Raw genomic sequence first — 22985 nt, 5'->3', positions numbered from 1 at the left:
TGCAGGAAATCGTACGATTAGAACAACTCTGCGGTCTCTCAAGACACCTGCTTGAAAGGACAGTAATCATTTGTGTGCGTAAATCCTCCTGTATTCATTACAAACCAGTCTCTTTCATCCCGGAGTCATTTTTCTGAGTTGGTTTTTCTGGTTAAAATATTTTCTTAATTTCTCATTTTTTGAATTATATGCAGTAGATGATTTTAAAGCCAGAGAGAGAGCGAAAGAGAGGAGAGCTCATGCCTCGCCGTCTCTGTCTCTCACGTTTTAATCTATGTGTATCTTATACTGATTTTTTTCCTGTCTCTCACGTTTTAATCTATGTGTATCTTATACTGGTTTTTTTCCTGTCTCTCACATTTTAATCTATGTGTATCTTATACTGGTTTTTTTCCTGTCTCTCACGTTTTAATCTGTGTGTATCTTATAATGATATTTTTTTCCTGTCCCGCAGGCATTTCCTATTCAAGACAGGAACAGGGACAACCCCTCTCTTCAGTACTGCAACCCCAGGGTACACGATGGCCTCTGGCTCTGTGTACTCGCCACCTACTCGGCCACTACCTAGAAACACCCTGTCAAGAAGTGCTTTTAAATTCAAGAAGTCTTCAAAGTACTGTAGCTGGAAATGCACCGCCCTGTGTGCTGTAGGGGTCTCCGTGCTCCTGGCGATACTTCTGTCGTATTTTATCGGTAAGAACACGTTTCTAGAAGTCTCTCGTCTGTAAATCGGGATGTTATATGATTGTTTAGTTGATTTTATGTATTTATTTGGTCAAGGTGTGTATTCGGAGGTTATATGTCATGGGGGAGGGGCTGGTACTGATATATGATAAATCGCAGAGAATTTTAAGTAATTTCCGTCATACGTAGATAACTGGAAAAGCTGCCTTTGCGTGAGGCACGAGGTCTGTCTTGGACACACAGCAGAGGGTGTGTTTGTGTTGGATTTGTCCCTCGCGAGACATGGGCAGTTCTGTGGCATTTCCTGTCCAGGAGATAATTGATGCGCTCGTAGGAGGAATGAACTCTGTGCAGGAATCTCCTTCGGGGCAGAGTCGATAGGAAGCTCTCTGCCCCTTGCGATGTTACTGTCTTTCACACAACTCAGCTGTCTAAATGTACAACCCAGCGCTCTGGGCCGTCCTCTTGCGCTCAGGAAACGCTCTCCAGAGAACCGAGCGTCCGTAAAGCAGCGGCTGAGCACGTGCGCGCTCCTCTGTGTGGATTTGCCAGCTTTTCCGACGTGGTATCGATCATGCTTTTTGTCACCCAGATGATGGGAGCTGCTCATAGAAGTTGTAAATATGCCTTTTCTCTGACTGTTTCAGAGCGTAGGTGAGCGCTCACACTATTGGAAAGTTGCTTATGCAAGTGTCAGAAATGACCACGTCCGACCTTGATCTGCTTCTAAGTGTAGGGAAAGGCCCACCGCGTCGAAATGCAAATGGTGTCCACTGAGATAAATCACAGGCTGTGCGTTTTGCCGACAAGAACAACAGCCAGTGATGGATCCTCAAGTTTGCAAAGCGATTTGTGATGTCCCATGGAATTCTGTAGCTGAATAAGAGAATCACGGGGCTGCCTGTACAATAGTAGGACGCTTTTGTGGTGAACCAGTTTCTATCATTAGCTACAATACTCCTTAGTTATAAATGATGTCCTTTGGAAAGTGAAATAACCATTTTGAGTCACGTCATTTAAGAGGAAGATAGAATTTTAGAGCATGAGGGAAGGAACTTTAGAGATAATTGAGTCAGGGCTGGCAACTCGGTGGCATGGGGAGTCCTGTGACTTCCGATTCTTTGACCGGGGCTGGCATCGCTAATGAATCCGGGCGCCCTTTCCCACTGAACCTGCCCACAGCCTCGTTACCGTCGTCACGGGGCTTCGTACGGCCGCTGTCCGTCGGAGATGAAAGCGACATGAAACCTTTCTGTCTGTTTTCAGTCTAAGTTAACTCCCTCCTTGTAAAAGTGGTCAAACCAGGTACCAAAGGGGCTGTCGCTTGGCCGAGGTCACACACTAATGATGTATTGCTGTGCTCTTCCATAACACCCGAGGTACACGAGGAACGTCACAACACAAATCTGTATTCACAGACAGATTTCTAGGATTCAGCTAGAAAATATCCAGCCATGAAGAGCATCTCTTCTGGGTAACTGTATACATCACTTGTACTTGTCAGAAGCTTGCTGCTGAAGAATTTTAAAGGGTTTCTGAAATGCACCGGTCACAGGTGGGATGTAATAAATTAAGCATATGTATTTGTATGGGATTTTTTTTTTTTTTTTTTACTATAATACATGCTAAATGGATTGATAAGTACTGTGCAGGGTCGGAATTCAGTGTCTGTGCTGTGGATGTGTGGTCAGACATCCTTTCTGATCTGAAGTACCTGTGTCCTATCAGTTGTTAAATATTTTGAATATCAACTCTGATACCATTTAATTTTATTTACATTGCGTGACTAGGAAGAAAAATAGCATTTTAACGTGAGATCAGATCCCTGTTATTTGTGAGCCTTGTACTCTTTTCAAGGATCCATCAGTGAATATAATTGAATATCAGACTCCTAAATAAAGACTCAAATGTTCCTTTTTTTCAAATTTCCTGTTTTTACTGTTTAGTGGTTAACATCCTACGTTACGCTTACCAGTACCACGATCATAAATGTCTCCCTTTGATTTTATCTTTCCCCACATGGAAACATACAAATTATATAATTAATATACTCACGTACTCTTGTCAGTTGAACAGATATTTGTTGAACATCTGTTAAGATTTAGTTACTGTCCTAGAAATTAAGGTGATACAATCCAAGTGTTACCTGCCAAAAAATTACTTTTATCATCAGAGAATTATCTCATCGTTTTATTGCTTTAATTAAACACAAGTATACTTAGAATTTTCACTGGTCTTCCTGTACTTCAATAACTAACACTCTAACGTAATGGTTTTTTGTTGTTGTTTAGATCAGGTAAAGCATTTCATTTCTTCATCAGTTAGCATGATAAATCTTTTTGAGAGTGAAGATACTGCCTTTACCCTTGAAAAAAAAAAAATAGGACACTTCTGTCCCCGGGAAGGCTGTCCTTTTCTACTGAGTGTGTGTGTAAAGCAGAGAGGGAGATCCGTCCAGCCAGATCAGCCTGATAAACCCCACAATCAATGGGGAGACCAATGTCATCATCACATTGACCTCACAACCTTCAGCAAAAGGGCAGCCGTCCTTAAATTTTCTTGTTTCCATTCCCTTAGAGGTCCCCTTCCCTCGTATTGACTGTCAATATAAAGTCAAAGCCTTAAGAAATAAGTAAAATAAAAGGCCTGAGAAATTATTTCTCGCCTAGAATTTCCTTTCTCACCTTCCAGTAAGGTCAGGAGAAGTTATGAGATACTGTAGCGTTAATAAGTCTCTCCTCTAAGATAAAATTACTTCAGGATAGTCAGAAAGGGAGGAAGGGAGGGGGACAGACTTTGCTGTTTGGTTGTTTTTCCTATCCCTATAAAAAATTTCAGAGACTAAAGAAAGGCCAAAAAAGAAAGTTAAAATTAATTCCCATAGGTAAATGCTATATCTTTGCATAGGTAACCACTGATAACTTTTTGGTGTCTGCCCTTTCAGATATTTCTCGATGCACATATACATCTAGAGTCCCATATTATTAATTCATTTTGTACCAGACTTTCTCATTTATCATTCATTAAACATCATTTAGCAGCTATTTTTAATTAACCGGTTTCCAAAAAATGCAGTGACTTAATTTCTTATGCGCGTGTGTGTGTGTTTGTATGTGCAGCTGGGTTCCGTCGATCAAATTTTTGATTGGAATAAATTCTTTGAAAGAAATTTTCTGTGCCAAAGGGTAGGCAAACCATGGCCAAGTTACCCTCAGTTTACACAACTACCAGTGCCACTTAATATCAATATTTGTAATCCTTGGCAATCTCTTAAATTAAAACATTTTATTGTTGTTTTCACTTATTACTAGTAGTACTGAATATCTTCTCAAATACTTATTGACCATTTGTATTTTTTTATGTATGTGTAGGAATAGCGTAGTTTCCCCCATTTTTCTATTGGGGCTTTTGTTGTTTTTTGGGGGGCAGTTGCACATGTTTATTAAGGATATGAATCATTTGTCATATGTTATATATTCTTCCGATTTATTATGAACTTTGTTTTTGGTTGTCTTGCCATATACCATACAGAATTTTTTAAGTAATCAAAGTTACCAATTTTTTCTTTGTAATTTCTTTTTTAAAAAATATTTATTTATTTATTTATTTGGTCGCGCTGGGTCTTAGGTTGCGGCCTGCGAACTCTTAGCTGAAGCAGGCATGTGGGATCTAGTTCCCTGACCAGGGGTCGAACCCAGGCCCCCTGCATTGGGAGCACGGAGTCTTAACCACTGCGCCACCAGGGAAGTCCCTTTCCTTTGTAATTTCTAATGTTCGTTTATACCTATAAAATTCTTATTTACTCCAAGTATTATTTTTTAAGTCACTTAAATTTTCTTCTGGTACTTTTGTGGTTTTTCAGTAACCATTTTTAGGTCAACATTTTTCCGGGCACTCCACTAGGTGTTAGAGGTTCAAATTAGCCCTTCATTCTAGAAGCTCTCAGTCAAGTGATAAAGACATGTATGCAAACACACTTTTAACAGGGCATGCTTTCATAGCAACTTGATCCGAATGAGCAAATGAAGAAAAGGAAAGGAAAGAAGGACACACCTACTCCTGGCTGAAGATGTTGGAGAAAGATTTGATCTAGCAGGTGATATTTGAAAGATGCAGAGGAGTTCAGTTCACTAGGTTTGACATCAGAATGATTGGTGGGAGGTGACCTTGAGAAGAGGTCATCCAAGGCATGGAAAGGAAGAAGCGTGGAATATCCACAGTGGTGCGCGTGGAGGCTCACGGAGTGCCAGCACTGTGTATGGATCACCTCCTGTCATTTCCCCGGCAACCCCATGAGTTATCAGCTCCGTTTAACAGATAGGAATCTGCCGCCTGGAGAGGCATTTCACCTGAAGTCACACAGCCAGTAAGCAATGGGAGCTGGGCTGGAAACTACCAACCACCCCAGGACACTGTACTGCCTCCCATGGGGTTTTTGAAGAACTGAAAACAGGGAAGAAATGAAAGCATAGCAATGAAAAAGGATCACATTTATGTTTTTCAAAGATTGCTCTAGTGGCATTCCTGAATATGTAGTTCGAAGACAGAAAGTCCAGACTCGTGCTTTTCAGACTTGAATGTGCCTTGGAATCATCTGGGGATCTTGTAAACATGAGTGTTCTGATTCGGCAGATCCAGCGTGAGAACCGAGAGTCCTTATTTCAAACAAGCTCCCAGGTGATGCTGCCGTGGTCCGTGACCAGCACTGTCCAACGTGATGCTTGACGACGGAAACGTTTCTACACGGTCCAGTTCAGTAGCCACTAGAAACATGTAGCTATGGAGCCCTTGAAATGTGGCTGATGCAACTAAGGAACTGGAGTTTAAATTTTATTATTATTAATTAATTTGAACTCACAGCTACATGTAACTGATGGCTACCGTTTGGACGGTACAAGTATGGACAACCTCTTACGAAACTAGTCTAAATGGGAGATCGTGAAGCCATGTTGGCATAGGGAAGTGAGCGGAATTGAGAAACTATAACTGACTCATAATAGAATAGATGTGCCATGACTTATCATGTACCAATTCTTAAAAATCAAATGTTCAGGCCCGTACTTATGGCAGACCTCTTTTCAGCAGAGTCACGTGTGATTTTCTTTAGATCACTGAGCTCCCAATTAAAATCATTCTCTGCTGCATTAATGTTTAAGTTGATGTGCCTTTGGACAGTGAAAATTCTCCTGATTCCCAAACACAAAGGTTGAGTTCAGTGATACAGACCTATCCAAAAAATACCTGTCCCACTTTTTCTGGGCCCTAATTGACTCATTCTTCTTTTTTGCTAAAATCAGAAAAGTATAAAGATGGGCAGGAGCCAACAGTTGTTCACCAAAGAATGGATAGAAAAGAAATAGTCTTCTGGTTACCTCTGCTTCTGCGTACAGTTACAGAATGAGCAGGTGTCTTGATTATTGTTCTTTACTCACAGAATGCTCTCTTTCCTGTGTGGGAGATTCCCTGAAATCTTGATGTCCTACACATTGAAATATGCCCAGAAATCTTATCATGAAATGTAAACATTATTGAAACGTTATTAAATACGGGTCAAAATATGTTGGAATTACTATGTTAACACCAGTTAAAACTGCAACAAAGTCAAGTCAAACTTCACATAACACCGTTATGGACATTTAACCTCATTAACATGACCATATACTGCTAGCAGAGTCTGAAAATTCACAGCATTTCCCCTTAGAGTAGTACCAAAAGTATTTGCACATGTAATTTAAATCTAAGGAAAACTAGAGAAGACAAAAATCCTACCAAAATACATTATGCTAGCATATTTTCTCAATTTGGGACCCTTTTGGCCAGGTTTATTCCAACCAATAATCCCTATGGCAAGTTTTTTTTTTTTTTAATTAATTAATTAATTTATTAATTAATTAATTTATTTATTTATGGCTGTGTTGGGTCTTCGTTTCTGTGCGAGGGCTCTCCCCAGTCGCGGCAAGTGGGGACCACTCTTCATCGCGGTGCGCGAGCCTCTCACTATCGCGGCCTCTCTTGTTGCGGAGCACAGGCTCCAGACGCGCAGGCTCAGTAGTTGTGGCTCACGGACCCAGCTGCTCCGCGGCACGCAGGATCCTCCCAGACCAGGGCCCGAACCCGTGACCCCTGCACTAGCAGGCAGACTCCCAACCACTGCGCCACCAGGGAAGCCCCTCAAGTTTTTTTTTTTATAACAGCTTATTGAGATATAATTCACATACCATATAGTTTATCCATTTAAAGTATACACTTCAGTGGTGTTTCATATATTCATACAGCTTTGCAACTATCACCACAGTCAATTTTAGAGCCCTTCCATCACCCACAAAAAACCCTGTATCCCTAAACACACACTTCATATTGCCCTCCAAAACTCCAATAGTTTTTTTTTTTTCCCACCAAAATCTGAACTTGTAAGGGAGTGGTTTGTGGACTCATTTCCCAATGACAAGAAATAACTCAGCATTGTTTTTCTTATGAACTTCTGACGTAGTCTGCTAACCAAAGAACTACTCACATTTTCAATATTCCTTTTCAAAAATACATATGTAGTTATTTATTTACTTTGAACATCTGCTATCAACTGATTCCTAAAATAGATGTTGTCATATGTCTGCTAAAAAGGCTATTTAACAACATACGCATTCCCTAGATCAAGCAAAACATAACCTGTCGAATCCAGGTTCATGGCAGTGATGATTCCTTAGCAGTTTTCTGTCCTACTTCTGTGTCTATTTGGATTTTATGAACATTTTTGCCTCTCCATGTACCTTGAAGTTGATGATGGTACTAGCTGTATATATGCAACTCAGGGTCAGGAGGAAAAATAAGCCAGCCCTTTATGCTTCGTGAAAAATCAACCATTTAAATGTAGATGGCAAAATAAAATGTGTCGTGACATTCTTTTTTTCTTTTTGGACATGTCTTTATAATAAAAGTGCTGCTTTATTAGGTTTTAGAACACAGCCGAACAGTGAATTACATACCATTTTTCACTACAGCTTCTTCCCTTAACTCCTAGTTGCATTACTTTTAGAAAATGCATTTTGTCTGAGATGGAATGGTAGCATTTTAATACTAATGTGGTGTCACCCCACTGTAGAAAAAATACATATCATCTGTATTTTAGAGAATTGAAGATTGTAAACTAAAAATTTTTAATCAATATATCAATATTTTATTTTATCCTTGGATACATGAAATTAAGAACATTTTAAAACCCGATTCAATGGTGAATGATGGCTCAGGGTAAAACAGCTTACCTCTAGGAGAGGAGGAATATAATAAAAACATATTCCTGCAGTCTTCTGAGTCTGTAAATTCAAAAAGGAAAAAATGTACTACAAAACCAGTCTAGGCAGTTGTGGTTTTTTTCTTTATTAAGGACAGCACTTTGTATAGATGAAATTGTGCTTTCATATACATACACTGTTCTAACACCCACAGAAATCTTGACCATCTTGTCATGTTTGCACTCTATCCTGACTTTCAATATGAACTCTATTAATTTGTAAAAAATATTAGTTTTCTATGTCTAGCATATCATATAGAAAGCTAGAAAAAATTGAGAGATCACTTAAAATTCAGTTCATTCTCCAGCCAGCTCTGTATAATCATATCAGTGACTTCTGAATTGAACCTAAAGTGGGAAAAATCAATATATTGTACACCCAGGGTTTTTCGACGTTATAAATTTTTTCTTGCTATTTATTAGCACAACTTAAAAATGTTTAGTTTTGTTGATCTTAATATTTATTTATTACTATAGAGAAAAAGATCACTACCAAAACCAGGAAGTTGTATAAACGTAGACCGTACGCTTTTCCTCTCCTCCCTAAAAATAATTTATTTACTCTTAGCTTGATATGAGTTCAGCTAAAGTAAATAATATATGGGAAATACTATAAACAGACTGTATTTTCCATTCAAATATAAGAATCTCCCTGACTTGAAAAACGTCCAGGGGCAGCAACAACAAGCAGTACCTTTAAAGCCAGCTGAACTCCAGTTTGTGCCGTTCATAAATATCTTGTCTGTGGAATATGGGGCTGTGTTCTCTGTTGTAGGATACCGTTTTTGCAGAATGTAGCAACATCGCCGGACTCATGACAAATGGGAAGCATAACGCAGTATTCACCATTTCAGGGCTACGTTGTGTGAATATTTAATTGGTGTTGCGTATGTCACTTGCTTCTACATTAGCGGTACCGAGAGCAATGAGCTCCGAGAGAAATATCTACACACAGAGGAGTGAAAGGAGAAGTAACTGGCATATATAAGGTTAAGAAAAGAGCTTGATAGATTGCTAGGAATCTTAGGAATGAATTCACCATAAAAACTCTACGTTCCATTGAATCTATATTCCAACAAAGGTCTCATCCTCAAATAAAACAGATCAAAGAAAATGCAAATGTGTATAGACCCTTTTTAGTTTATTGTTCCAACTTCATTTTAGAACGTCTACAGACTACTCACACCTTGTCCTTCTTCCTTAAACATAAGATTCCACAGTTTCTTTAGTGGCCTAATAATATAGCACCAGAAAAGGAAGTGGCCGTTCATCCATCCATCCGTCCATCATTCATTCATTCAACATTTATTTACTGAGACACCGTGACGGATACTGCGGTGAACAGCACAGTCCTTGCCGTCTTAGATTATATCTTAGCGAATGCAAACACTGAGCGCCTAATTATAATCATGATGACTAGTTAAAAAAGAGAAATAAATGTAGAAGACTAGGGCAGTGCGTAAAACGCAGTACTTACTGAGTTTGAGCATTAGAGAAAGGTTTTCCTGCTAAAACCAGAATAATAAGTAGGATTATGCGTTTTGAAAAATGCTGACATAAGGACAAATTTTAAGTGTTACCACATAAACTTAAATGTGGCCCGAAAAATCAATTCTCAGGAATATTAAAACCAATACATTGTGATATAATAAAAAAATCTAGATGTGTCTGAGGGAAAAAAAGTTACGATATTCATTGATTTTCTTTGTGAGTTAGTCTGGCTAGAACACTTTTGGTAGTTAACATCTAGAAGTGGAAAGAAATGTTACTTTGGATATTTGGGGTAACTAGATTTAAAATTTCCACACGAATTTATAGTCTGTTTTTGTTTGTTTCTCTCCCTTAAGTTTAGATAACATGCTTTCATGCTTTAAGATTTTATTTACAAAGTGTACCCAGAAAATAGTTTTAAAACTGTTGAAAGAAATATCTCTGGGTTCTTTTCCAGACATTCATGAGTACTCTATTAACCTATTTTGAAGATATTCTTAAACCATGTGTTTCCCATATTTCAAAAGTTGTTTGGAGATGGAGATCATGTCTCTCTGCATTTGATAACCAAAGAGGTCGGCCCATCCAATTTCCATTATTGAGTTGGGCCTAGAAGTGGAAAGAACATTACTTTGAGATCCTTCCATTGGACATTTTAAGCACACATCATACCGCAGGGGTCCCCAAGCCCTGGGCCGTGGGCTTGTACCAGTCTGCGGCCTGTTAGGAGCTGGGCCCCCCAGCAGGAGGTGAGCGGTGGGCAAGCGAGCAAAGCTTCACCTGCCGCTGCCCATCCCTCCCCATCACTCGCGTTACCTCCTGGACCATCCCCCCCCCGCCCCATCCATGGAAAAATTGTCTTCCACGAAACCCAGCCCTGGTGCCAGAAAGGTTGGGAACCGCTGTCATACAGTGAATCAAAGAACAATTATATTTTTTAGCTAGAGCCACTTCTGTATAGTACTAATTTGTTTTGGGAGAAAATATTCAGTGTTTTTAAAGATAAGACCTTCCAGTCTTTTCCTGAGCTGTTGGATTTCATCACTGGTGACTTATCCGGGTTTCCGAAGAAGCTCCTCCTCACGCTCCTCTCCTGGTGGCTCTCTCCATCCGCGAGGCTGGCATGGCGTTGGCCGGCTCTCTCCTGGGCTTGTCTTTTCTCCCTAAAGCCTTAGCCACAGGCTGATCCTTTCGGTCTCCTCCTCTGCTAGTGAGCTCTCTCTCCCCTTTATTGCTTTCATTTCCCAGGGCTGTAGAAGGGTACCCAAGGCTCCCTGGAATATTACTGTATGCAAAGCTGGGACATGAGGCCCTTCGCTCTGAGAAAAAAAAATGTTACAAGTGCTTTTGCATCTTGCAGATTTTTGTTTGTTTTTCCCAGGCATTGCCTTTCAATTATTTCCAGTATCACAGTCAATTTAATTCCATTAAACTTAGCAAGAATCGAATATCTCTCCTAAACACTGAATTCACAGAGAAGAGTAAGACATGATCTTTACCACAATGATCTTATGTGGGAAAAAATGATGTCAAATTTGAATATCACATTACAATATATATATATATTTTTTAATTTTCTATTTTTTTAATGCTATTCTTGTCTGCTTACATTCTTTTTTTTTATGTATGTATGTATGTATGTATGGCTTTGTTGGGTCTTCGTTTCTGTGCTAGGGCTTTCTCTAGTTGTGGCAAGCGGGGGCCACTCTTCATCGCGGTGCACGGGCCTCTCACTGTCGCGGCCTCTCTTGTTGCGGAGCACAGGCTCCAGACGCGCAGGCTCAGTTATTGTGGCTCACGGGCCCATTTGCTCCGCGGCATGTGGGATCTTCCCAGACCAGGGCTCGAACCCGTGTCCCCTGCATTGGCAGGCAGATTCTGCATTGGCAGGCAGATTCTCAACCACTGCGCCACCAGGGAAGCCCTACAATATATTTTTAGCATGCTGTTTGTAAGTACAGAGCCTCAAAGCAGGAAGAGTTGAGTTTGTAATCCCACCTCTGTCACTTACTAGCTATGTGATCTTGAGCAGGGCTTAACCTCCATAAAACTGGGTTTCCTCATCAGTGTAAACAAGATTAGTAAAAGTAGAGCTCTTCGGAATATTTAATAAAATAATTATTAAAGGACCTACTGTATAGTACAGGGAACTATTTTCAATATCTTGTAATAACCTATAGTGGAAAAGAATCTGAAAAAGAATAGATATACATATATGTATAACTGAATCACTTTGCTGTATACCTGAAACTAACACAACATTGTAAATTAACTATACTTCAATTTTTTAATGGTTAAAAAAGAAGAAAAAATAATAATTACTGTGCCTATAAAATGTAAGTGCTCAGTTGATTTTAGTGATATTATTATTCCTTGTGACAACCTAGTAAACCAAATATTATTATCCACAATTTTTAGAAAGAAAAACCTTAGGCCCAGAGATCAGTGACCTGTCTAGCGTTAAAGCCAATCAGTGTTTAAACAGGGACCACCATCCAGGTCTTTTTATTTTGCGTCCAGAACTTTGTTCCACTATTTCATAGGGCATTGTTTCTCATAAGATTTAAGAATTTACAGGTGATGCATGGACAGGAGAATAAATAAGATGGAATGGCAAACTGGGAAATATATTCCCTTTTGAATTCTTATTCTGTTACATCAGATCATGTCACATGAGGAAGATCTCGGTAGATGTTCCCATGTCATGACACCTGTCAACACTTCTTTCACAAATAAAGAACGGCTTTGCTGGCAATAATTTCTATGTAATTTTAATAACATAGTTTACAGTTTACTCTGTTTATTCTTAGTGTTACCTTCTATTTGTATAAGAGATACTGATTTTTCCTTTAAGGTAATACTGTAAAAATTTCCTTTTAAAATAAAGGTATTTAAAATTTTAAGTCAGTAATCTCAAGGAAAACTAAATTAAATATGTAAATATAAAAACATTTATTTATAAAATAACAATACCATAGAAGGTTCACAATTACATGATAAAGGTGATAAGCACATTTAAAAAAATGTATAGGGACCACTGCTGAGTGGACCGAAAATACTGTAGGTCTTTACCATTGGGCCTTTTAATTTCATTCTGGATCCTTAATCTTTTCATTACCGACATTTGTAGTTTTAACAAGCTAGCTTCATGATGTAGTTTGTGAGCCTATGTGAGTTACGTAGAATTTGTACATAAAACCTAACCATATTATTTCAGTCATTTCAAATCACAAATTTTACCAGTATTTTCTATTTTCAGCATAAAGCTATTGTTAGATGCGTTTTACTTCTTCAAAGAAATTCCTTATGATCTCAGAAAAGAATCACATATAGAGAAGCAATGCATGTTGAAAGTGGGAAAGTGGGTCATTTATTTTTTAGGAAAGGAGTCTGAGACCACCACAAACAGAAGCCAGTGGACAGCGGGAGCAGCCTCCAGGAGATCAGGGGTGACTTCCTCTGTATGTTGCTTTGAAATAAATGTCCACAAAATGCTTCACAAATATCCATTAATTGTAGTTAAGTTCATAACTGAGGAAAACTGTTCTCCAAGTGAGCCCAGCTGAATGGGGAGCACCTGGGACGCTGGCTTCCTGAGATCTTTTCCAGCCCTGCCTGATGAGATGAGATGGTTCAGGCAGACTGATGAGATGTGTTGAGTTTACCGCTACCCGTGCGGTACCAGAAGTGGTGACATGGACTCCGCGTCACTCTGCTTTCACAGGCAACAGAACTTGATAGGGCAGACACTGGCTAAATCTTTGTTGATGAATGAATGCTGAACAACAAACTACTTGAGCTGCTTGTGCCTGGATTCCTGAAGGGTCATTGATTTTGTTAAAGGTTGTCACCTGACAACCATACGCATGCGCGCTCACGAGTGCGCGCACACACACACACACACTCACAATTCACACTCTCTCTTTCAAATGTGACTTCTCAGGGGAGAGTGGGCTATTATGAAAGGGATGTTTTGAAGGGAATGTTCTTCTGGATTTTGCCATAGTTTAATATACCAACCTTCCTCTAAGAGTCTCCATATACCTAATAGTTGGATCTTTTAATAATAATGATTAAAGTGTCTTAAAATTTCAAAGAATTGTAATTTTCAGGTCTATTCCACTTTCTCCAAGAAGTCAAAACAAGTCAAGGAAAAATTGTATGCTTAAGTAGGTCATTAACATCCATACACATTTGTTGCATAAAAGTAGTATATAGCTCTTAAATAACCTTTTTGGAAGAAAGGAATCCAGATGAAAACTGAGTCAGTACAACAAGCCTTTGAATAATGAGCAGATCCATGGGGTTTCAGTGGTGAAGCTGCGAATAACTGTCACGAATGAATCCTCTGTTAACAAACATTTCATGATAACAACAAACTCAGTATTTTGGCAAGCAGGGAATAGTCTATAAATCATGTAAATGATTGCGTTCTGTATTTTGAATGTTCTTGGAATAGGTCCTCTTACCATATTCTTTCACGTTGACAGCTGTTACCTCAAAGATTCTCTAGCTTATTGATAATGACTGGCCCCTTTGGGCAGTTAATCATGATGGTGAACACTTTATTCTTTCCGTTCGTTTGGAGAAGGAATGCTTCTTTCATTCAGAGAACAGAACCTGAAAACAAGAGGAAACTAATGAAACACTAGGAAAACAATCTGTTTTCTAAATCCCGACTTAATTCCCTTGGTGACAGAAACAACAGCTTGATTTTCATAAGCCTCTGTCAGCTTCAGCGCTGGCTGTCAGGGCAGCTGGAATTGCTAGTTACTAAGCAGCATATTTAAACGTATTACACTGAATCTACATAGTAAAGAAAGAAAAAAGGCAATGAAATTTAAAAGTAGAATTTTTTAATATTATCATTTTTAAAAGAACAGGAGTCTAATATTCTGGCAGAAACACACCTACAGAGCTGAATCACTGTCTAGGCTCATCAAGACATTTTGATAGCCGTGATTCTACTTTCCCATTAATGACACGTGCCAAAAAAGGATAGAAAGGAAAAGTACACAGTATAGAAATATAAAACATCAGCAGTCATCCCTTACTTCCCTTTCCCCTTTCCCCCAAAAAACTGTTGTTTCATAAAGCCTATGATTTCCAGTATGTTATCTTATAATGCTCAGAGAACCTTGCTACGTCAAGTGTTAGTTCCTTTGAATATCAAAATATCCTATAGGTGGAATAATTCATTTTTTTAATGATAATTTGAGCACATATTAATATGAAAGCGTTCAAAAGAAGTATTGACTTTAAAATAACCATATTTGGGGCAACAAGGTATAGACAGTTGAAATAATATTAGCCTTAAAAGTTAATAACAAATAATAAGGGGTTCGAATGCCAAAATATTGCCTAACACATTCCGTCAACATGTATATGAACACAGCAGGAAATCCAAAACAAAAGCTAATTTATGGAAAACTATGTATTCCTAATGACAATTTAGACCAGTAGGGGTCCAAGTTACAAGCTGCAATCTTTACATGAGATGCTTTCATTTTACATTGAAAACTTGGCTGCATTGTGGAAGCATGTATCAAATCAAATCATTGCCCTATATTTAAGAGTATCCTTCTTATTTTTTCTGTAAAATCTAATCATTGCACATGTGCATCATGTATATTTATGTATTCATGAAATTGAAACATAAAGTGAAGAAATTTTGCTTTCAAAACCCAAGATACCCAAGGAATCGTATGCATAAAATGATAGTTTGAGCCCATGCAATTTTACTTTATTTTAAAGTGAAAACAAAGGAGCAACGACATTGGTATTCTAATATATTGATATCTTATTGATGCCAGATGTTTTTTTTTTTTCCTATGCTCAATGATTTAGCCTAAATATTTATATTTTAAAATATTATATTGACATATCATACAGTATAAATCTGGAAGAAACCTTTAAGATCGAGTGCAAGCTCTTCAGATTTTTATATAAATAAGATATCTAAGCCTCAGAGAGTCCCAGGGACTTGCCAAGTTTCCACAACTAGTTAGAGCCAGAATTGAGACTTGGACCCAGGTCTCTTTTAATATAAGCTAAAGGCTTCACGAGATGCCACAGACAATCTATGTTGAAAACTGTGTTCTTAAATAAAAAAGATCAGATTCTGATTTTCTTTTCCTGCAACTTCTGATAACATGTTCTTAATGATCCTTTCTCAGAAAGATGACTTTGGGGGGGAAAACGTACCATGGTGGATGTGAGGTGAATTATAAGACAGGAAAGCTCTAGACCTTAGCTTGCTGAGATGAACTCTAAAGGTTTTAGAGGCTCACCCCAAGTGAGCTGCAAACACTTCAGGATATTTTTTAGCTTAGTTTTTCTTACCAGAATCTGGTTGTCATGTTAGCTCATATTTTTTGTCTTTGTGAGAATGTTTGCTTGATCTTGTAATAGTAGATAGCATTTAGCCAATAATGGCAGGCATGCTAAGAACAAGATTTTAAGTTGCCAAAACCTCAGAGTGTACCCTTCAGGGTTCTGGTGGCATAAGCTGGGTTCAGGGTTCTGATGGCAAGGGTGCTTGCTTCTGTGTTCGCTTCACAACATCCCCTGTAATTTGCTCCAAGGTTCTGGCAGATTGCTGGACCGTGTCACCAGCTGTCACCACCCCTTCTTCCCATTCGTATTTGGCAGTATCTGGGAACACAGGCATGCCAGTAGAAATAATAGTAGCTGTGATAACAGCTTCAGTGGCATGGTCCCCAGAGACAAGATCAAACTCTGGCACCTTTTCTCTCAACAAGGAGCTAAAAATGGCACTGAATTTGCTCCCTGGTGGTATATAATTTTCTTTAATTATACATTTTGGTTTCAAGTCTTCCACATGCTGGCTTTTAAGTATCAAACCAACATATATCAGTTAAAAACAATGGCATGCCCTTTTTTCTATGGTGAGGAGGTGAAATAGCTAGAATACCATGGTTTCCTCTCACCTCCATCAGCCTTGAAAAATAAAAGGAATGGAAATTTCTCTCACTTGAATGGTCTTTGAGCCTGAAAGAAAATTTCTTCATAAAATTTCACTGGTAGATCTTCACCATCATATTGTCTCAAAATTATTTCAGGTAGTGAGGTTTTTTTCTTAACATTTATAGAAAGAAAAAAAAAAAAACTAAGGTTACAGAACAAATGTTTTTGAATGATGTAGGAAATATTTTAAACATCTTGAAATTGGTTACAATCTAAGAATACCAGGGGAAAAAAAACTAAGAAGATGGGTGATAGTATAAAAGTATGCTCACGAATTTTGTAGATGACAAATGTCAGATACTACAGCTGATTTAAAAGGGTTCTGACTGGGAATCGTCATGGAAATCCATGTTCTCCTGCCCTGGGAAAAGGGAGGAATTGCACTAGGTGCCTTCTAAGACTGCTTCTGACTGTCACCAATCTCAGATTCTCTGTTGTCACCCCTATTTCTCAGGGACCAAGCTACAGAGATCCAGCCCTCTAAGAGCAACTCTAAGCAAAATGTTGAAAAAGCTGAGTTACATATTAAATTTTCCCCACACCTGTCTTCTCCCATTTTTCCACAGCTAACAGCCTGTACTTTTATTCCCTTCCCCTCCAAACTCATCTTTTTCCCATCAAAGTACCTATGTTAACCCCCTAGCTGCAACAATCCATTTCTGCTTCTCCTACAACCCCCCATTCCTCACACAGCAGAAAGTAAAAAATTTATTCACATATAAGGTGGCATGTTTAAGGTACAATAATATAAAGTGTTATGGCAGTATAGAATAGATATTAATCCCAGGAAGACTTCATAAAGAAGTGTCATTTGAACTAGACATTAAGGTGTTGCTGAGATTTCATCGGGCAGAGTTTGAGGGGGGCACCCCAGAAACCAGGAATTATGAGGAACAAAGGCATAGAAGCAAGAAAATTAAGGGCATGATCTGAATGGTAGACCAGCAAATCTGGCGAGCTCATGGGGTCTGTGATATATTCACACTGTTGTGCAACAGATCTCCAGAACATTTTTCATCTTGCAAAACTGAAACTCATTAAACAATAACTCCCCATTTCCCCCCATCTGCAGCCCCTAGTGACCGCCGTTCTACTGTCTACCCCTTTGAGTCTGACTATTTTAGATGCCCCATGTAGATGGAATCAAACAGTATTTGTCTTTTTGTGACTGGCTTATTTCATTTAACATAATGTCCTCAAGGATCATCCATGTTATGGCGTGTGGGAAGATTTCCTTCCTTTTTAAGACTGAATAATATTTCATTGTATATTTATGTATATGCACGACATTTTCTTTATCCATCTTTCCATCACTGGACATGTGGGTCGCTTCTACCTCTTGACTGTTGTGAATAGTGCTGCTGTGAACAGGGATGTACAAATATCCCTTTGACACTCCTACTTTCAGCTCTTTTGAGTATACACCCAGAAATGGGATTCTGGATCATATGGTACTTCTAGTTTTAATTTTTTGAGGAACTACTAAACTGTTTTCCATAGTAGTTGCACCATTTTACAATCTCCCCAGCAGTGCACAGGGGTTCTAATTTCTTCACATCCTCACCCAGCCAAGTTATAATGTTTTTAAACTACCGATCATCAATCTGGGAGGGCCATGGGCTGATAATCATTAACCCAATATGTGAATTTGTTTAATCATATTGCTTTCCTTCTGACACCTGAGATTTGCACTGACGGAAGCCTTTCCTCACTCTTGCTTTTCTCTTACCTGATGGAGTCACTACCGTCTTTCTGTAGCGGGTCTCTGCTCTGCGTGTGCGTTTATTCTAGTTATCAGGGGTGAGGGAGGGGCTGTAACAGGCTGTCATACCTGCCTCACCTGCAGCCTCATACGAAGGAATGCCTAGGCGCCTTGTAGAGAAAAGCACCTACAGGGAGGGTTTAGGGAAGGTAAAAACATACATTCTTCAGCTAAGCTATGTATCAGATGGCCTACTTTAAAGAAAATATTTAATTTGAGTATAATATGTAGTTAGGAAAGTATACAGAACATAAGTGAACACACCAGTGGAACTACCTCCCAGACAGAGAAATAGAATGTTACCAGCTCTCCAGAAGCTGCCATCACCTCTCCCTTCTCCCTAGAGAGAGTCGCTCCGGGGGCTTTTACCTGCTTTTGAAGTTTATACACATGGACTTAGTCAGTATTCATGGTTTTTGTGAATGTGTTCTCTTGCTCGCTATTGTATTTGTGAGATTTTTCCATATCATTGCATCTGGGATCGGTTCATTCATTTACATTGCTGTGTGGAATTCCATTGTATGATTATTACTATAATTTGTTTATCCATCTTACTGCCAGAAGACATCTGAGTTGCTTCCAGTTTGGGGCTATTACAAATATTTCTGTGAACATTCTTGTTCATGCTTTTGGTGCCATGTGTATACATATTTCTTTTTTTTTTAACTTGGAATGTGAATTACAATTTATTAAAATTATTGATATTGTTGGATTCAAATTTCTCATCATACTCTTTGATTTCCATTTGTCCTATTTGTTCTTTTTTTTTAATTTTTATTTTATTGGAGTATAGTTGCTCTACAGTGTTGTGTTAGTTTCTGCTGTACAGCAAAGTGAATCAGTTATACGTATACATATATCCCCTCTTGCTTGGATTTCCTTCCCACTTAGGTCACCACAGAGCAGTGAGTAGAGTTCCCTGTGCTATACAGTAGGTTCTCATTAGTTGTCTATTTTATACACAGTAGTGTGTATATATCACTCCCAATCTCCCAATCCATCCCACCCACCCCCCTTGGTATCCATATGTTTGTTCTCTACGTCTGTGTCTCTATTTCTGCTTTGCAAATAAGTTCATCTATACCATTTTTCTAGATTCCACATATATGCAGTAATATACAATATTTGTTTTTCTCTTTCAGACTTACTTCACTCTGTATGACAGTCTCTAGGTCTGTCCACATCTCTACAAATGACCCAATTTTGTTCCTTTTTATGGCTGAGTAATATTCCATTGTATATATGTACCACAACTTCTTTATCCATTCCTCTGTTGATGGACATTTAGGTTGCTTCCATGACCTGGCTATTGTAAATAGTGCTGCAATGAACATTGGGGTGCATGTGTCTTTTTGAGTTATGTTTTTCTCTGGGTATATGCCCAGTAGTGGGATTGTTGGGTCATATGGTAGTTTTATTGTTAGTTTTTTAAGGAACTGTCATACTGTTCTTTATAGTGGCTGTATCAATTTACATTCCCACCAACAGTGAAAGAGGATTCCCTTTTCTCCACACCCTCTCCAGCATTTATTGTTTGTAGATTTTTTGATGATGGCCATTCTGACAGTTGTGAGGTGATACCTCATTGTAGTTTTGTATACATATCTCTATTGGATATACAGGCAGATCTTTGTAGACACACTGGGGAGTTAACCACCATTCATAAGATTTTTTAATATGGAGAAAATGTATTCCAATTCCCAACAAGCAACTTACAAATGATCTTGCAAAAATACAACCATTTATAGTTGGTAAACATCTTGTATTTAGAGGCCAATTTTATCACGTGGACAACTTTTGATCATGTTTGCTACTGTCAAAAGAGAGATAAATTAGCAATTTGTGTTAAATTTTTAAAAATTTCTTTGATGTGAATGCTCAGTTTTGATTCAGGTAAGTAGGAAAACAGCACAGTGCAGAAACAGGAATCCTGAAATAGGGTCAGGAGATGTAGTATGCTGAGTCCTCTTTATGCACTAACTTTTTAAAAGACACTGAGTACGTCACTGATCCCCTCGCTGCCTGTGTTTTGTCCTCATACAACAGGGATAATGATCCTGTCACATGCTACGTTATTAGAAGATGATAGATATCAAGGTATTTGAAAATGTGAAAAACACATGGAACTGCTTAAATCTACATGAGTACTAATTTCTGTAACTTTAAAATACACACCTATACAGCTTACTTTAAGACTCTTGGAGTTAACCAGAACAGCCTGTTATTAATTGAATCATCATCATCATATTACTGTAAAAGTTTTCTTTTAAGACAATATACTATGTGGAAAAGTATTTGTGTAGAAGGATGGTGCCTGGAATACACAAGTGTTACTGATTAATATCTTTCCCGCCCTCAACTCTAAATACTGTCTCTCTCTGCCTTCAGTTCCCTAGATGTGGCAGAGAAGCATATCTCTAGCCTTTGACCCTCACAGAAGTTACATTCGTCTCCCTCCCGTGTGGGTTTCACACTCCCCTGCCCTCTGGTAGGATAGAGAGGTGTATCGTGGTGTGTATTCCCTTTATGACCAGAAGGTCGGGGTTTAAGGTCACGGTCCACTGCTTACTTGCTTGGAACCTTAAACTCTCAAAAAGTCTCAGTTTTTGCAGATTTAAAATTAAAAAAAAAATTAACTATTCAACGGAGTCTTTGTGAAGCTTAAATGAGATACCGGGTGAAACAGAAGCACAACACTTGACACGTAGGTTGTGTTCCGTGGATGTTTTATTTTTTAAAAACATTGCATCGCAGTGGTGTAACACAAAGGACCCTGTCCGTGGCTGAGGGGATGCCTGGTGCGGCTGCCGGCCTGAGCCTCCTGACCTAAGGCACCGCCCAGCGGGGTCCAGGGCTCAGCAGAGCACAGAGCCCCCGCCTCTCCTTGGCCCTCTTCCCACACCCTCCACCAGGTCCTGCGCAAACCAAGGATCCATCGTGCCATCATGGAGAGTGGCAGCAATGCCTTCTCATGGGTTCAAATCTGCTTTCCAGCCCGGGCATTAAAGAATTGGGAGCATCCTTCTTTATTTACAGATGTATTTTACTTCTCTAATTCTCCCTTTATTTGTCTGCCAAGAGAGCTCATGTAGTTTTATGATACCAGGGTTCAGGAATTTCTGTAGCACTCTGAGTTTGCTGCCTCCTTCTCTCTCTCTCTCTCTCTCTCTGTCCCTGTCTCTCTCTGTCTCTGTCTCTCATTAACTTTGGAGTCAATCTCACCCTGTATTTACATAAAAATCTTAAGTTACACATAACAAGTGTCAAGAGCTTCACTCAACACCAAACACCAACGTTTTCAAAGTACATAACATCCTAAGACCAAACAACTGTTTGGTCTCTTTTCAAAACAGTGTTTAACAAGATATAATATTATTTCGTATGGTTCTCATTATACAACATCTTAAGTAGAACCAAAATCCCGTTTTATTGAGATTTTCTGTAATAAAAAATACATAATAAAGCTGTTGCCCATCTGACAAAAAGTAAAATAGCTCTCTAGACACAAACATAACATTACTTTTTAACATTTGACGCCTGTGCCTGACCCCATGGACTGTCTCTCCTCTTCACAGTCTATTAAAACCAATAATATGAGCAAATCTATCATTCAGGAAGACTTTCTGTGCTACATAAAAGCTCACAATGATGATACGTTATTTTGTGTACAAACTTTGACCCTTTTGAAATATTTATCATTGCTATGCCAGGGTATGCCCATCAAAACTTTTACTGTATGCGGACCTAGCACCCGTTATTTTACTCAAAAATTGCTGAATTATCTGAAACCTTGAAAACTGTGTGAAGCGATAAATTTTTAGAAAGCTTCTGACATTTTGCCACTCAAACACTACATAATTTAATGCAAAATGACATAAGTTATACCTCTTTACAAGTTGACAATTTGTATATTGGAGAATTCTATAACCTATATCTTAATCCTTGAAAAAATCAGTCTTTAAAGGGAATTGCTGGAAAACTAATTTAAGCAGGGAGTTACAAGTATATACGTTTGCTACAAATTGTACAGGGTGGATATAGCTATGTTCCTCTATGTTTAGTATGCTTCTTATGATTTTATATCAGGTATTGCTAACAAAAGAATGTGACACTGGTAATAGAATGTCCCCAAGCTGTTGACTCTTTTAAAAAAGTCAGTCAATTATATATAGTGCCAGTGGACTTTCACAAAACTACTTTTCATAGAGCATAACACTGACTAGTCATTAATTCATTATTAATAATATAACATTCCATTTTCAGGCATTTATGTATTTGTTTTATATTTATTAACTTTTCCTTAAATTACTATACTTTTATCCACAACAGTATTGTGTGACATTTTAAAACCTTAGAAAATACAGTCTGTTTCTTTGACAGATACTTATCGAGATCTACTCAGTAGCAGAAACTGTATAAGGCAAATGAGATACACAGACAATACTGGGAGAGATGCTTCACCCAGTCAGGGAGTGCTTTCCCAAGAAGTTGATACCGACCATCTGAGGGAAGAAGAGGTATTTTGCAGTGGGTGGAGAGCTTTGCAGACAGAGGGGACTATTTATTGAGAGGTTCTGTGGTCTGGTCAGGTGACTGCAAATGGTTCAGTAACCTGGAGTAGAGAGCAAATAAATAAAAGACGTGTATACTACGGACTGTCCTTCTAGGTGCCTTAATGTATACTGTCCAGAAAGTTTACATCAATTAAGTAAGATAGGTTTATCCAGCCTCGTTTTGTAAGTAAACCTAATGTTTAACAATATTACATCATTT

The 22985-nt window shown here is 38.6% G+C and overlaps 1 protein-coding gene across 1 annotated transcript in view; it reads left to right on the top strand.

Annotated features, from left to right (window-relative positions):
- Positions 1-22985, top strand: part of TENM3 (teneurin transmembrane protein 3) — a 316061-nt gene that overhangs the window by 160388 nt on the left and 132688 nt on the right. Inside the window, exon 7 of the mRNA XM_036839025.1 lies at positions 455-693. Coding sequence (XP_036694920.1) covers positions 455-693 — 239 coding nt within the window. The remainder of the gene's footprint in view (positions 1-454; positions 694-22985) is intronic.

Source organism: Balaenoptera musculus, chromosome 21 (assembly GCF_009873245.2).
Source record: "Balaenoptera musculus isolate JJ_BM4_2016_0621 chromosome 21, mBalMus1.pri.v3, whole genome shotgun sequence".
Classification (NCBI taxonomy): Eukaryota; Metazoa; Chordata; class Mammalia; order Artiodactyla; family Balaenopteridae; genus Balaenoptera; species Balaenoptera musculus.
The sequence above is the reverse complement of the archived record's forward strand: the minus strand, read 5'-3'. Positions and strand labels throughout refer to the sequence as shown.